The sequence below is a fragment of the Dysidea avara genome, chromosome 2 (genome assembly GCF_963678975.1).
Source record: "Dysidea avara chromosome 2, odDysAvar1.4, whole genome shotgun sequence".
Classification (NCBI taxonomy): domain Eukaryota; kingdom Metazoa; phylum Porifera; class Demospongiae; order Dictyoceratida; family Dysideidae; genus Dysidea; species Dysidea avara.
The window spans coordinates 15,870,322-15,887,820 of NC_089273.1; the positions used below are offsets into that span (position 1 = coordinate 15,870,322).

Here is a 17,499-nt window from a genome sequence, read left to right on the forward strand (position 1 = left end):
CTGTACAGGCAAAGCACTTGTATGTGTTCTAAAACATGCATACTTTACTATAATTAACCACCACATGAAGTGTACACTAATTTAATGCTAACTATTTAGTACATTATTATACTATTGGGCTGCTTTTGCATAAATACATTTAACTTGAAAAAACCAACTGTTATTTTAAATTTCTATTCACAAGTACAGTGGAACCCCTCTTAACTGACACCCCTGAATGGTGGACAGCCTCTTTATAACAGACAATTAATAAAGTCCCAAATGCAACTTCCAATACTTGTGTGTATTAATGCCCCCTCAATAGTGGACACCTCTCTACTCTGTAAACCAGACAGTGCACAATTCCCAAACATGGCAAGCACTACAGTACAACACCTCGCTAATCGCAGACACAAGTAACAAAGGTTCATTGCCAGTTACAACAATCAATCAAACTTAGCTAGTGTGAGATAAAGCTATGAAGCTACGAGAAGCCATATGAATACGTATACAAATACTGCTGTTAATTTTCTTACCCAGATCTTCTGAAAATAGTAGCTGGTGCACTTTAAGAATAAGCTGCACTACAGGATAAACTACATAATCTGTATAGCCAACCATCTTGATAACTAATCAAATACAGAGTAATCCGGACAAGTCTTTATGGAACATGTATAAAACTTTTGTGGTGCCTGACTGTCTTGGTAGTGTAGTAGAGGCCACACACATTAGGTAACCCATGCTCAATAACATCACTTCTGTTGCTATTAAACTAATCATGTCTGGTTCACATGGTACCATAACCCATCTTGCCCCGCCACTCAGTCTAGCCTCATGCACTCAAACTGATTATTTTAAAATTTTAGAAAACCCTTCAATAAGGACACCTCCATAAAGGACCTAATTATTTCATTTCCCTAAAGGTGTCCATCTTAGAGGGATTCCACTGTACTTCAAATCTGGAATTTCATGGTACTCCTATACAAATTGTTTTTTTACCAGTGTAATGTTTCTACTGAGCAACTGTACATTTTATTGTATTCAATACTTTAATGTTATTGTTATTAGCACTTTACAATAACCAGCACTGAAGGTCTGACATGTTTATACTTTTTTTAGAAAATCAAGATTGAAAATGGGAGAGATCAGATTGATAATTGCAAGTTAGCACTATTTCGGAAGTTTTTAGAATGTGGAGAGAGAAAATGGCAGAAAGTGCTGGATGCTCTGGAAGGATCTAATAATTCCAATTTAGCTGGTGTGGTTAAGGCTAACCTACTAAAGGATTTTGGACAGTAAAACTAGTTAGCTCTATTTAGTAACTGCAACTGCTGCTGTTTATGCATACATTATCTAGCTAGACATAAAATTTACAGTAGGTTTTTGACTATGTTGTTTCCTGCAAAAGTAGTATTTTAGAACTTTATGGTGGAATGCAGAATTGACATTAAATTTTCATATGATAATGTGATAATACCCCATTAATGAAAACTACAAAACAAATAATATTTAATTGTCATGCAAAATTTGGTTGTTAGATATGTTCATCATTTAAACAGTGAAAATTATGTAATTATAGTTTTACAAAAATAAACAATTTAAACAATAATAATAGTGTAGCAGAAACAACGATGTGCTAGCAGAAATAAAAGGATAAAGCAAATGTTTTTGCATTTAAGGGTGCTCTGTGCAGTTTGTTTATATGGCTTCCCATGAAATTTAATTTGTTCTATAACTTACAAATCGTTTTAGCAAATGTTTGGTACTTTTTACTGGATGTAAGCTAACACTAGCACACAGTTTAGTCCAAACCCAACTGCTAAATTGTGACCGGGCCTGCGAAAACAGGGCATGTGGGCACAAACTACACCCCATCACTCTATAAGTCATATCTCCATACTGGAAAGGTATATTTCCATTCTGTAACTTGCATCATGATACCAATTAAATGCTAACTAAGATCTGAAAAGTGCAATGCCATAGCATAATAGTACAAAAAGTTATGAGTAATGAAAGTGTGAAAAAGTAGGCAAAAACCATGTGCCCACATGCCCTATTATTGCAAGCCCGGTCACAATTTGCTATAGAACATGATCAATAATCTCACACTTTCACACCTAACCCTCTGTTTCTCACTCTTTCAGCTTAGTTCTCATGCCTGATTTGCTTCATAATTAGCCCTGTGCTTAAAATTGGACAGCCCTGTGCTTATTTTTAAGCATGCAGCATGTGCAGTAACCTTTTTTTTTGGTCTTCACTACCAAAAATCCTGAAGCTGCACTTGAGTCCTGGTCCACATTGCTGGTAGTGTTTGAGGCCTCACTCCTAAAATTGTTTAGAGGTTGGCATCTCTGCAACAAATTGACTACATTCCATGATTTTACAGGTGTAGTCTTCTCACAGGTGTATAGTGGAATAGCACTTAATAGATGATGCCTAAACCTGTGGGTAAAATGTCCTGTACAAATGGTAGATGGCACACAAGCTACCTACTGAAGTATGCGATGTATTGTACTCTTTGGTAGATGGCATACATTGCTAAGTTTTGTAATGGTCACTGGCATGAAATGGTCTATTTTAACTGTCAAAAATCAGCCAAAAATTCAGCATGTTGAAGGTCCAGCAGTAATGAGCCACAGCAATCTTCTTTACGGTTCTTTGCTGCCAAAAAGTGAGGCTGAGTAATAGTAACCACGGTGAGTTCTAATAGCATGATGTAATCTGTGGAAACTAGTATGAGATCAGGTCTGCTTAGATGTGATACAAGGTGGAATAGTACTTGAGGGACTAACACAGCTGAAAGCCAGGAAGAACAGCATAAAACTAATAACAAGGTGCACGTGGTAGCTAAATCCTTTTTGAAATAGCTATCCTCCTTGATTAAGTGCAATGGAACAACTTAAAACAGGTAGGCTGAGCAGAGTGACGAAGGATACATACTGGACTAATGATTATTATTACAGACTGTACATGCCAGGTGTACTATACAGACCTTCAGCACTTGTGCTATACAACTCTTATAAATAAATGTTCCAGGCTAATCCAAGTGGTAATCCTGTTTCTGGACATCAGCTTTTGGCTTTCTCTGATTTATGCCATTGTTTGGTGAATATTCTACTTAATGGTGAGAACTAAGAGTGTCTCTTACTATTCAGAAGAGGTACAAGTACATTTCATGCATGTAGCACTACAAATAACTGAATTAACCAGCAATATACATAATACACACAGCTATATAGATACTGATGTTTTAGATGGCTTGTACTGTTATGGATACACTTGAGTTCATCAGTAGGATTAGTAGCCTATGTCAATGTCAAGTCTACACTAGCTATACCTCATGGTATGCATAGCTTAATATTTAAAGGATTTGAAATACTGTTGCATCTGTTAAGCTAAAGTCTGTCATTTAGCTAAATTTGTTGCAACCTGTGCAAAATACCGGTATAGGTGTTTTAAATAATTTATCCGAGATCCACCTGTTCCTGGAGAATATTGTTCCTTTACAGAATTAGGAATATGATGATGTATTACTAGATCTGTGGTACAACATGGATTATTATCAGTATATCAGAGTGACCCATTATACTGGACGCCATTATGTTTGAGCAGTGGCTCTTAGTCCGTTTCTCCTATGTTAATGGGACACTTTGGTGAACAGGAATAGATCTACTGGCAGTGCTTCTCCATGGTGAGGTACAAGCCACTGCTGCTGCACTCCGTGCCAACTGGAGGATGAATTTCCGATTGAATGTGGTTGGGTTTAAACTATGCATTAAAATATTTTTATTGTATTTCATTATTCTTTTTTGCAATTTTAACAATCAAATAAGTTTTACGGTAAGTGTGATCAAGCCCTTTTTGATGTGAAGCATCTTCAATACAACTGTTGAAAAACTCCCATAAAAACCTGCAGTAAATATTGTACATAAGTTAAAGTTATAAGTACAATGAATGACCTGTGTGAATATCTAATATAGTAGCTTGAGTGGCTGCCAGATTCTAGTCAGATAAACAAAGGTCAATATACAATCTGTACAACACCCGAATGACTTACCAGATAGCTAACACACACAGTGATGGTTGACATTATAGTAATATTAGACATACACGAGACAGTTGACCTACACGAGACAGTCATATAATTGATATAACAGTGACATTCACCATAATACACACAGACGTACATAACACAGACAGTGACAGTCAACATGGTCATGGTAAACACAACACAGTAACAGTTTACATAATACACACAATGACAATCAACATGGTCATGGTAGACATAACACAGTCACAGACAGCGATGGTCAACACAGTAACAGTTTACACAATACACACAATGACAATCAACATGGTCATGGTAGACATAACACAGTCACAGACAGTGATGGTCAACACAGTAACAGTTTACACAACACACACAATGACAATCAACATGGTCATGGTAGACATAACACAGTCACAGACAGTGATGGTCAACACAGTAACAGTTTACACAATACACACAATGACAATCAACATGGTCATGGTAGACATAACACAGTCACAGACAGTGATGGTCAACACAGTAACAGTTTACACAACACACACAATGACAATCAACATGGTCATGGTAGACATAACACAGTCACAGACAGTGATGGTCAACACAGTAACAGTTTACACAATACACACAATGACAGTCAACATGGTCATGGTAGACATAACACAGTCACAGACAGTGATGGTCAACACAGTAACAATTTACACAATACACACAATGACAGTCAACATGGTCATGGTAGACATAACACAGTCACAGACAGTGATGGTCAACACAGTAACAGTTTACACAATACACACAATGACAATCAACATACATAAGTGACAGCCAACATAATTCAGTAACAGTTATCATAATACACAAAATTAATGGTAATCACCATACATAATGGTGATAGTCAATGTAACACAGTCATGGTAGACATAGTGACACACAGTGATCAGTGAGTCAACATAACACACAGTGACTAGAGGAGGGTGGAAGCGGTTTAAGCGTCATTAAGATTAATAATGAAAAACCATTGGTTTGGGATGGACTACCTATTGACAAAATACTCTGATCATTTTGGAATGGAATGGTAGAATAATAGAATAATGGAATGATAGTCTGCCTACCCCACAGAATGCTGTCCAAGTGTACATAACATAGCTCTCAACACTTTAGTGGTAGTGTACAACTACAGTGTGTACAAATATACTGGACTGGTAAGTGGCAACTGTACTTGTACAATACTACCTGCTGTTACCTTCGTAAGGTTCAGTGTGTCCTGAGCAAAACAGCCAGCACAGTCTTTGTTGAGCTGAGCAGCAAGCTTGCAGCAGAATTTTCTTTTAGTATTGTGAATGTCAAACTAGATTGACCAAGTTTTAGTTGCATCTGAGTTCCTAACATGAATGGCCAGTGACGAAGGTAGCAGACCAAGTACTAGTGAGAGTGTCGAGCCATTCCTATATACACCTGGCACGCTAAGACATTAATCTGATTGCTGGAGCTGTTGCCAACATACTCCGCAACCCTCCTACTGACCCTGGAGTTCCTTTGACAGTAGAAGCAAGAACAGTAATGTTCTTTTTTCATAGTTTCATACATGCTGGTCACCACAGATAGATAGTAAAAAAAAATTTTAAGAAGCAATATTTAGCGGTGGGTGGCTGCATTTATCAGGCGACAACTAGGAAGGTCAAATGACCTGTTTACTGGACTTAATGAACTAAGTGGAAGTGTAAAGTTTACCTGCTCTTTGTGCTATTAAGGTCCCAATGTGTTCTAAAATATGTACAAAGAAAAAGTGCAATTTCAGCAATCCTGATAACAGGCCAGGAGTACAGAGTGTAGAAAGGCTAACGTTAAGCATGGGCAGCCATGGATGGGTGGTCATGGCCAGTGTTCAGTGGTAGCAGGCACACTGCTGCTGTGTATTATACAATCAGGTGTGACCATAGATGGGTGGTCTTGGCAGTCAGTCACCCGAACCATGTTTTGTTATATACTTCATGTGCAGTGTGTTACAAGTGTTGCTCTATTCAGGCTCTGCCACTGATTCACCAGTTACCACCGATAATTCCTGTCCTACCAGTGGATCCCAATCTCACACCCGATCTACCCAGACTGATTACTACCCTTGAAGACACTCCAGATCACACCATTGCAACTACACCAAGACCAATGCCAACATCAATCGTAATGGACAGGCTACCATCCATTCCAACCAAGCTCCTTGAAAAAAATTCAACCTTGGGAATACATTGATCTCTCAATGCTTCTGGATGGAGCCCTGCAGGAGCAGACAAATTTTTCTGTATCACACGATGGTAAACTGCTGATCATGGGACCTACTGATCGTATTCAAACAAAACGAAAAGTCATTTCCTACCTCTGCACTTGGTTGCAGGCCTACTCCAGAATGATGGCTGCTCTGGTGTCAGCTTCATCAACCACCAAGGAGGAATCAGTTGGCTTTGCAGTCCACCTGCACCTAATCCTTCAACTACACCATGACTTGGCAGGCTTTTAGTGGTTATGATATGACCAGGAGTATAGAGAATGGGCTGCAGCAAGGAGTTTCAAAAAATAGGGGAGCTGAACTTGACCATTTATGGTCGCTGATTACCTTCTGCAACTCCTGTCATCACACCAAACGAAACTTATTCATTTCACCCCAATCACCAAACGCTTTTACAAAACAAAGTACATCACCTTGAAGCTTACGTGAAGCACCATCCGAACATCTAATCAACCCCAGTCAACCCCATCGTTTTTCAGGTTTGTACTATGACTATTGAGGGTCACGTGAAATACCAAAGAGAATAGCAATATATTTATGTGGCGCTTAGAGCGTGTCCAACCTCCTCTGCTGTAGAATAGTCTCATGCCCAGTCAGGCTTGCACTATTGCACAAACACTGTCTGGTGACAATGCTTGAGTTGTTTGGGCTGGAAGTGTGATTCAGCTGGGCTGGCCAATCAGAATTGAGGAGTTGCATAATTGCTTAAAAGCAGTGAAAAACTGGCAAGGAATAAAGTAAAACTCAGAATAGGCTGTTTACTAGATGCATTCTCTTCATTATCATATTAGTAGAGGATAGCATTTCATTTGTGATGAAACGTAAAGTCACGGTTCATAAGGTAAAGTCAGAAACACAACTTGACAACAAACATCTTGAACAGCCTACAGTAGGTGAGTAACTTCTGATAAATGGCTTTAAATTGTCTGCCTTTCGTCTACTTCCAATATATTCATGCAACTCTTCACTTCCGGGCCCAAGAAACTCAATCATTGTCACCAGACGGTGTTTGCACATTAGCACCAGCCTGGCTGGGCATGAGACTAACTGTAGAATTGCTTCTAGGCATTCTAACAGATAAATTACAAAAGCTTTTTATAACTGTTAGGCTAGTTTTTCTGAATGATTTCTTGTACTCAGTAGTGATGGTTTGAAAGTGATGGATCAGTAATGTACATTACTGTGTAGGTGATATTTGTTCTGTTTGTTCCACTCCAGCTCTGGTTGAAGTCCTTACTTAGACTTCTATTATGTGATAAAGTGATATTTTCTGGTGATAAATTCAGAATGTGATAAAGGTTTCATGATTCTAACGACTCATACCCTTCCTGAGAGTCATGACCATCACATATAGAGTGTCTTCCCCCAATGGGTAGTGCTAAAAGCAAGAACAGACAGGAGATTACAACATGGCAAATGTGAGCCTCAATAAAATAAGCCTTTTGGAGAATCCCAAGGTGCATTAGATCTGAGAGAGGAATAAGGCTAGGGCCACGCAACCAGAGTGTAACTAGCCTTCATAAATACTGATGTATTTTTAGCCCATTTTGGCTCTAGTTTTGATCACAAGAGATTCATCATTCATCTAGCAATCAATCAGCAAATCACACAACCTACGTATGCAGCCAGTAACACTACTGACTATCACAACAGTAGTAAAAAATTAACCACTGTACTCAACTTTACTTCTCAGAAAGCTGATAGAACTATAGAAGAAAGTTGAAAGATAGAAATGAAACAGAAACACAGACATGTAGTAAGTAAACACACGAGACTTAACACACATACTGTACAACATCTTATTGAACTATACAGTAGTACAAGAGAAATGCAAAACACCACTGATGTGCAAAATGCAAACCTAACAGATTGTGGTAAATGCAGGCTTGCCAAAATGAACAAGTTATTTCACCTCTTGATTTGCTTGATAAGTTACAGGCCTATGAAAACAAATGTGTTTCAAAATTTGCCTTTTTTTCTCTCAATCTTTCATATCTTTCTATGCCATCATGCTATGATGACAACATTTTAAGCCCTTGTGATAAAAACATTTAGTATAAAAGTTACAGATTGCAAATATTCTACTCTACTACTGAATTATCACCTGTTGTATGACATGGTGTTGTTTGTGCCCATATGCCATGATTATTGCAGGCCGGGTCACATATTTGTAATTCATCAGTGGCAACACTCAGAAAGTACAATTGGAACAAACTACAAATTACGTGTAGAAGTATCTTCTTCTCTCAAAAGTATTTTACAGTTTGTGTTTATCAAGGTTTGTAAAAATAATCCTTTTTATCCTTAAATAAAGGAATGCCATAACATAGGGGACACATCTCCTTTACAAGCTGCTAATTTTGTAGAGGCTCCAATCTACCACTATTTAAACTGCTATAAATTACAAACCATCTATAAACTATATATCAAAATACTCATTATAGAATAAGGAATTTTATTATCGAGTTGTTGTTTACACAGCAGCAGCCATAAAGTCATTATAAAAATTTAAAGTACAAAAATTAGCTTGGATGAAACCACATGAAAAATTTTCACATCTAGTACTGTTTATGATACTCTCATTGCAATTTTGCATTCAGATTACTCACTTTAGGGTAGTACAGTAGGTACTACCATGTAAATGAAATTATTCTAATTAGTGCAAGCATGAAGTTCATGAATTACAATGTGCCATGCAGCTTGCAAAATAACCAGTGTGGGCACAGGCAAGGAAGAGAACATCTATGATGCTACATTAAGGCTTACAACACTGCCAACAGATAAAACTACCTCTACAGGGTGGTTAGACTATCATGGTGAGCAAGTTGAACTGCATAGAATTGTATTTGTGCTACTGTATGCTATGTTTAGTATTTTGTAGATGGAGAAGAATGACTGCTATTGTAAAATGATTTTGTTCTGTAGATAACTGATCTCTCCTGTGGACGTGGTTTCTTTTGGCACTAACACAAACAAATATTTAACAAAACAAGACAATAATTAATCAGTCAAGTTTAAGTGACTCTCTAGGTCAACAGCCGAGTCAGATGGTAAGATGACCTAGATCCCCTTAGACAGTTATTGCTGAGTAAAGAAAAAGTAAACTTGCACCTCATCCAGTGAAGTGTTTTATTGTAAGACTGCCCAGAATGCTCAGACAACAAAGTATCATTACAGAGCTATAACTCGCATTTACAATACTTCTTTCTAATGCAATACAGCACTCCATTTGGTATCTCCTTACAGAAACACTTTAATACAAACAAAGCCATAATAGCAAATCTGTCATGTGACATTACCACATGTGTACATGAAGGGGTTAATCTGGGGGGGGGGGGAGGGTTGGGTTAGCTATTGCCCCCCCCTCCCCCTAGGTTTATATCTAAATCTAAAGCCTTGAGAAATGGAAAGGTTTAAGTTGTATAATCAAATGGTCAATATTCAATGGCATCACAGTAAAGTTTCACCAAAATTGAGTATATTTACACCTAAATTTTCTAAATTTTCCTGTGGGAGCATGCCCGCAGACCCCCCTAGAATCTGAAGCAACTTACTTCACCCTCTCTAGGTTAAGAGCCCTGACATGCACAATTTGTAACAAAATTTCCATTAGTGTGTATATACTTAATGGACCATGAAGTCACATGAGACTCTTCAGGTGACATGGGATTGATAAAGTTAAATAATTTCAGTCTAATACTCAAATGTGCTTAGACCAAGTGGGATACTGTTCCATGAGTTACTCTACTTAACAGCAACTATGTTGTTAGATGGAGACCAGCTCATGAATGCTATAACTGCCACTATAGAAGGCCAGCTTCTCAGGACAAGTTGCAGTTCAATGTAGCATAGAAGTAAGCCAGGTGGAAATGATGGCAAAGATGAGCTGAAAGAGCTACATGTGTTAGTTTAAGAAGCAAAGGAATGAGGCTTAACTCAATTTCACACTACAGTGGAGGATTATTTGACACAGCAAAAGAAGAACGTAGCGAAGGTGGCCCCTACCAGTGATATGAACAAAACTGCTGCAGGTTATGAAGTCACTGGGTTTGAAAATGAAAGTTGAACAGGGAAAGTAAAAAGATAAAAGGCCACAGTAGCTGCAGGAGTAGCCAGATTAACCAAAAGCCAGCATAGGTTACCACCCCCAAAACAAAAAACACAAAGCCATGTTTGTGAGTAACAGGCCCAAGAGACTGAACAAAGGGAACCCATAGTGCTCACTTGGGAGAATATGTAGTGTTAAGGATGCAACAGAGCATCTACTCAATAGTCAACACAAGGTGCAAAAGAACAAGTAAAAGTGTTGATAATACAATAAAGCATGGATGGGGTCAGGATGGATTGTGCTGATGATGCAAAAAGGGCTTGGGTTAAAACACAAGTGTTGTATGGCAGTTACAGTTTTCATGCCAACAGTAACAGTGATTTGCCATGCCATTTGACACTAAATTTAACTGTCAGCACAACATATAAAGCATGCTAACAGTATCCCAGTCAGAAAATAAAATTTAAATCTGGTATTTAATGTAACTAGCGTTTCATAGTGGACGTGGGCTTGACATGATATGACCTCCTCTACTAAAACATACTTTGTCTGCACCAGAAAATATTGTATGTGTATTAATTAGAATATACAATACATCAATCGGTTGACTAACTGTAGTCTTGTGCCCAGCAGGGCTCACGGTAATGTGCAAACACAGTCTGGTGACAATGCTCAAGTCTCTTGGGTCTGGAAGTGCGATCCAGCTAAATATTAGCTGGCCGATCAGAATCAAGGAGTTGTATAGTCGTAAAAACATGAACAAGTTGATGTGCTACTTCTAAAAACCAGGCGCCATGCAGCTAGCTAACTCATCTGGAATTAACTATAGACAGTATATGCTACTATGAATTAACCAACTATGTATTACTATTTTACAATAGGGTAGTTTTGGGTTATACAATAATATTATTAGCCAACTCTCGTATTTCGTACTTCATGAAATTTTCGTAATTCATTCAATTATATTGCTATGCACTGCTAGAAAGCGTTTGTTAAACAAACCATTTTTACCAATATATTACGCACAGAACTATCTTCTAAACTGTTTTATAGTGTGACTAACGTGTTTTTTCCCACAAATTATCTCGACAAAGCCTCAAAGCTGTTCTTCATTTTCGTTTGCATACGTAAGGGATATGCCCCCTTTCAGCTTGAAGCGATAGGCTATTCCTGGTAGTGTACGAGTCCTGCACCATTGTTTTTCAGTTGTTAAACGCCTGAAAACCTGAAGGGAAGGTAGTCTGAGGAAAGTCGCCACACCCGTATTTCAGTCCGCCGAAAAGAAACCACCTCAGAGCAAAGTTCACCTGTGCAGAAGTTTAATGCACACTTCATTTCGCTACTACTTCTTACGTAAAAGCTGCTTTTATCATTATTTAACGATATTGCTCATGTGGGTGCGTACGGACAAACATAGGTAGATATGTAGATAGGTACACACACACACACACACACATTTACGAAAACAATTTCAGTAAACCAACCGGCTTTTGGCCGGCTGTGGGCGAGTGCCTGGTTTAAAAACCATGCTAAAAGCTAAAATGGCTAGGAATAAAGTAAAACTCAGAACAGGGTGCTTACTAGATGCAAGTCTCTTCCTTTACTAGTACTGGGAGAGGGTAGCGTTTCATTCTAGTGAAATGTTGAGTCACAATTCTTCAGTCTTATAAGGTGAGATTGGAAAACACAATGTATCTTAAACAAACTAGGTCAAAATTTTCTCTTTAAATTCTCTGCCTTTTCATCTACTTCCAATACATTCACGCGATTACACAACTTATAGATTTTGATTGGCCAGCCAACATTATGGCTGGATCGCACCTCCAGAGCCCAAGGCCCAAGAAACCCGAGCATTGTAAGTGCAAGCCCAGCTGAACATGAGACTAAACTAACTGTACCTCCCTTAAGATTAGGTTGTTTACAGTTACACAAGGATGAGAAAACATGTTTTTGCATGGTGGACATAAAACTCAGTAAACACCCACATTTCAAAACATAGTAACCACACAAGTTTCAGCTAGCTATAGTCATTGTACATATGGAGTGGGATCATTTTCAATAAATAAACTTTAGCACTAAATTAATTCCCAATCTTGAAATCCCAAACAAAGGGAAAAAGACCGTCTTCTCAGGTTTTAATGTTGGCTACAATTATGCAGAAAATGGTACAGGGCTTGTCCAAGAGCCCATTTTGACACAAAGCGGTTTCACTAAAGTGTGGTTTATACTATAGCCACTACAATAACCAGGTGGTTGGTTTATCAGTGAACATGACATCAGTTTTTGAACCTTAATCAGCTCTATATAACAACCATTCAGACACAATGCAAATCCAGATTGCAACTTAATTTCTATAACTACATTGTGCTATACTTGTCTACATACATGGGTGTGAAAATCTCAGTAAATAAATCATGAACCAAGAACAACCTAACTGTGAATATAGGATTTATTATATTGAAAGTTCAAGAATAGCTGTCACTATTTAAACAATACATGGTGCAAGATATACAAATGTGTACAATATATAGCTAGCTACAAGGGGGTGGCACTCCAATATATTCTGTACTCAAATCTTCGTCCTCAGTCAAAACGAAAGTCAAAAGTCAAGCAAGAAATTTGCAGTAGGTCAAAAGATAAGCTTCGCTTGTAAAGTGTATACCACAATTGATACTTTTCGAGTTGCAACATTTTATGGAAAGATGCAAGAATTTGGCCAAGAGTCAAGCTCGGATTTTAGGGTAAGTCAAGGGTCAAGGCTTATTTTTCGACTTTGACCAAGGAGGAAGATCGGAATACAGGGTATATAGGAGTGCCACCCCCTTGTAGCTATATGTAACTGCTTACCTTCTGATATTGTCGACACAACCGCATCAGCAACGACTGCCACAGCAGGCACAGCAGGACAGCTGGGAAGGCTGCCTTAACAACAGCCGACATGTGAAACAATGAAAACTCTCTACTTCTGATTCCCTCAAAGGCTGGAGATTATTTTGATTAAATATTCTTTCAAAATTAGCGTCGTATCCAGCACGGGCGGTTGATTTCCGCCCAGTTGCCATCAATCAGTAGTACTTGTCTCAGTTATCTCTCAAAATATGTGATCGATGAAGAAAATAAGTCTTTAAAATAGTAGATATCTTCTGGCACTCCATCCACAAAGTCAACAACAGAACCAATGAGTCTGCAGACAACGTGCTACAAAAAGAATTAAAGATAATAATGCTGTATTTCACTATCGCCAGCTACACACACTACTGATCAACACAGCAGCGGTGTTCACACGCTAAAACAATTGTAAAAGCCCGTAATCTAGGAACATCACCGGTAGTGTTCGAAATTTTGACACCGTAAGGCAAGAAAATTTCGTGGATTACCAAAATTTGATTCAATTTTCGTGGCTTGGACATTGGTCTCTGGATCGTTCCAACAACTTTGCACATGGGTTGTAAATGTCGGGTATTTATGATGTTGCTGTAGTTGTTGAGAGCTGTATTGCTGCAGTTAAAGACAACACTTCAGAGCGTCACACAGCAAACACATACTGTAGCAAAGAAGTTGAAGCAAAAGTATTACAACAGTAAAGTAGAGGAGGTAAAGCCATTTTAATATGGCTTTTACGTTCAGTTGCTACATATGTCAGTGTGTACACTATTATGTATATCCACATACTGTATTGTCTTGAATTATGGCCGGGACAGTTGCAACTTTTTACATACATCTGTTACTATATGAGACTAGCGACTATATGAGACTGGCATTCACATCATGTGACCAGCATTCACATCAGGTGACCAGCATTCACATCAGGTGACCAGCATTCACATCATGTGACCAGCATTCACATCAGGTGACCAGCATTCACATCATGTGACCAGCATTCACAAATCAACTCAGTATTGTACTCTCCTTGATGCTTTCACACACATGAGTGCGTTATGTACCCCTAATATCTCTTGTAGAAGTTCCCAGGATACATGTTGTGTATATACTTAATTAAACTCTAAACCATTTCCATATAGCCAGAGAAGGTTGGTCAAGCATCATCATTACCTTCTAATGTGCAGTCGTGGGAACCAAGGATAGTGCTAGGTGTTGATAATTTATTATGTTACAAAAAGTAGACAAACAAGTAGTGATGCACCAATACCAATACTATAGTATGTTCACGTTGAGCTGAATCCTCAAAAACATTCAATAAACTCATGGATGCAAATTACACATGATCTTCAAATTTGGTTCATTTGTAGTACTGTTTGACCCGCTAAAAATATTTCAAAATTGTTGTTCAAATGTTTGACATAACATTTATGGCCAATTAAAATTTACACAATACATTTCCTATGGGGAAGCCATATAAGCACAGTGTGCGTCCATTAAAGCCCTTTCCCGAACTTGTAAAGGAGCCAAACCGTACGTGTCTGTTGTTGACACCTGTACTGGTACCAATATAATCATCTGGTTGGCTGAATGTTATAAGTCTGTTGAGAAAAAATCCACTTTTTAATTTTAGCTGTTTTTCAGGATTCAGCTCAACATGAAAATACTATAGTTTGGCAGTATCGGACTTTAATCAGTAAAGCTATAAATGCCCGATATTATCCGATATTTTAAACAATGCCATTTAATTTCATTTCAAGATGGCCACATACATAGCGCATCAAATGGAGTTGAGAAAGAGATGATACAAGCCATGAATTCTTTGAAAGAATCCAGTTACTAGCATTAATAGTACAGTGTAAACAGCAGTAAGCCACGAATTAAGATTCATTGAAGCCATAACACAAGTTTAAAGACAGGTTAAACAGGGTTAACTAACAGGTTGAGGTCTGCATAATCTTAGCAGGGGCAACAATGCAATGTCAATTAGCATACAGGTCTGTTAACAAAGAGACAGCTTGTCAAAAAAACACATTCTAGTATGCATTCCAGGGCTGGCCTATAAATATCGCAGAGCAAAACAGCCAGCACAGTCTTTGTTGAGCTGAGCAGCAAGCTTGCAGCAGAATTTTCTTCTAGTATTGTGAATGTCAAACTAAATTGACCAAGTTTCAGTTGCATCTGAGTTCCTAACATGAATGGCCAGTGATGAAGGTAGCAGACCAAGTACTAGTGAGAGTGTTGAGCCATTCCTATACACACCTGGCACCCTAAGACATTAATCTGATTGCTGGAGCTGTTGCCAACATACTCCGCAACCCTCCTACTGACCCTGGAGTTCCTTTGACAGTAGAAACAAGAACAGTAATGTTTTTTTTTCATAGTTTCATACATGCTGGTCACCACAGGTAGATAGAAAAAAAATTTTTTTTATAAGAAGCAATATTTAGCGGTGGGTGGCTGCATTTATCAGGCGACAACTAGGAATATCAAATGACCTGTTTACTGGGCTTAATGAACTAAGTGGAAGCGTAAAGTTTACCTGCTCTTTGTGCTATTAAGGTTCCAATGTGCTCTAAAATATGTATAAAGAAAAAGTGCAATTTCAGCTATCCTGATAGCAGGCCAGGAGTACAGAGTGTAGAAAGGCTAACGTTAAGCATGGGCAGCCATGGATGGGTGGTCATGGCCAGTGTCCAGTGGTAGCAGGCACACCGCTGCTGTGTATTATACAATCAGGTGTGACCATAGATGGGTGGTCTTGGCAGTCAGTCACCCGAACCATGTTTTGTTATATACTTCATGTGCAGTGTGTTACAAGTGTTGCTCTATTCAGGCTCTGCCACTAATTCACCAGTTACCACCAATAATTCCTGTCCTACCAGTGGATCCCAATCTCACACCCGATCTACCCAGACTGATTCCTACCCTTGAAGACACTCCAGATCACACCACTGCAACTACACCAAGACCAATGCCAACATCAATCGTAATGGACAGGCTACCATCCATTCCAACCAAGCTCCTTGAAAAAAATTCAACCTTGGGAATACATTGATCTCTCAATGCTTCTGGATGGAGCCCTGCAGGAGCAGACAAATTTTTCTGTATCACACGATGGTAAACTGCTGATCATGGGACCTACTGATCGTATTCAAACAAAACGAAAAGTCATTTCCTACCTCCGCACTTGGCTGCAGGCCTACTCCAGAATGATGGCTGCTCTGGTGTCAGCTTCATCAACCACCAAGGAGGAATCAGTTGGCTTTGCAGTCCACCTGCACCTAATCCTTCAACTACACCATGACTTGGCAGGCTTTTAGTGGTTATGATATGACCAGGAGTATAGAGAATGGGCTGCAGCAAGGAGTTTCAAAAAATGGGGGAGCTGAACTTGCCCATTTATAGTCGCTGATTACCTTCTGCAACTCCTGTCATCAAGCAGACATGTCAAGGAGTGGACCAAGGGTCAAAAAGAAAAAGATCAGCAAGAGACCTACGCTGCTATAAATGGAACTTTGATGGTCACTGCAACAAGGCTTCTTGCCTCTTCAGTCATTGCTGTGTGCATTGTGGAGAAAGACACAAAGCAACAGAGTGCCCGCTGGTGAAGATAGCAAAGTGACATGAATACTCAACTTTGATTTGGCTGTATGCAGCCTTTATGATTTGTATATGATTCTCTTTCTGTTTTTGTTTTTTTGAGGTATTTGTAATTGAAAAAAATATGAGAACATTATTACTAGACTCTAATATTTGCCCATATATATATGGTGTGATATGTTCATCCCTATTCATACCACACACACACACACACACACACACACACACACACACACACACACACACACACACACACACACACACACACACACACACACACACACACACACACACACACACACACACACACACACACACACACACACACACACACACACACACACACACACACACACACACACACACACACACACACACACACACAATACATGTATAGAGCGTCCCACACCTCCATAGCAGGTAGACCACATATCCATAGGTCACAAGCAGAAGTTAATCCAATTTTGTACACTAGGCCCCAGAGGTTCTGTCATCTCCACCATAGTTGGTGTGATTCATGATTGATAGACCTCTCTCTCCCATAGATCTAGATTTAACACTCCATAGCACTGGGATGATCAAAGAGGGGAAATACACATACATGGACAAACTAGTGGCTCTGGATAGCTGCAGGCCCACACAGTGACTACATCAAATCAG

At 38.9% G+C, this 17,499-nt stretch overlaps 2 protein-coding genes across 6 annotated transcripts in view; one reads left to right on the top strand and one right to left on the bottom strand.

Annotated features, from left to right (window-relative positions):
• LOC136247852 (uncharacterized) overlaps positions 1-1,473 on the top strand; it is a 65,291-nt gene extending 63,818 nt beyond the window's left edge. The window contains exon 12 of the mRNA XM_066039673.1: positions 1,099-1,473. Within this exon, the coding sequence (XP_065895745.1) occupies positions 1,099-1,278 (180 nt within the window). The 3' untranslated portion in view covers positions 1,279-1,473. The remainder of the gene's footprint in view (positions 1-1,098) is intronic.
• A 2,263-nt stretch (positions 1,474-3,736) lies between these two features.
• The window catches only part of LOC136246698 (uncharacterized), a 33,296-nt gene continuing 19,533 nt past the window's right edge, over positions 3,737-17,499 (bottom strand). For 3 of the 5 annotated variants that reach the window (XM_066038242.1, XM_066038246.1, XM_066038243.1), the window contains 4 exons: positions 13,204-13,554; positions 4,037-4,103; positions 3,939-3,981; positions 3,737-3,889 (listed from right to left, as the gene is read on the bottom strand). In XM_066038242.1, coding sequence (XP_065894314.1) covers positions 13,441-13,554 — 114 coding nt within the window. In that variant the 3' untranslated portion in view covers positions 3,737-3,889; positions 3,939-3,981; positions 4,037-4,103; positions 13,204-13,440. The remainder of the gene's footprint in view (positions 3,890-3,938; positions 3,982-4,036; positions 4,104-13,203; positions 13,555-17,499) is intronic. The other 2 variants (XM_066038247.1, XM_066038244.1) reach the window with 1 other exon arrangement.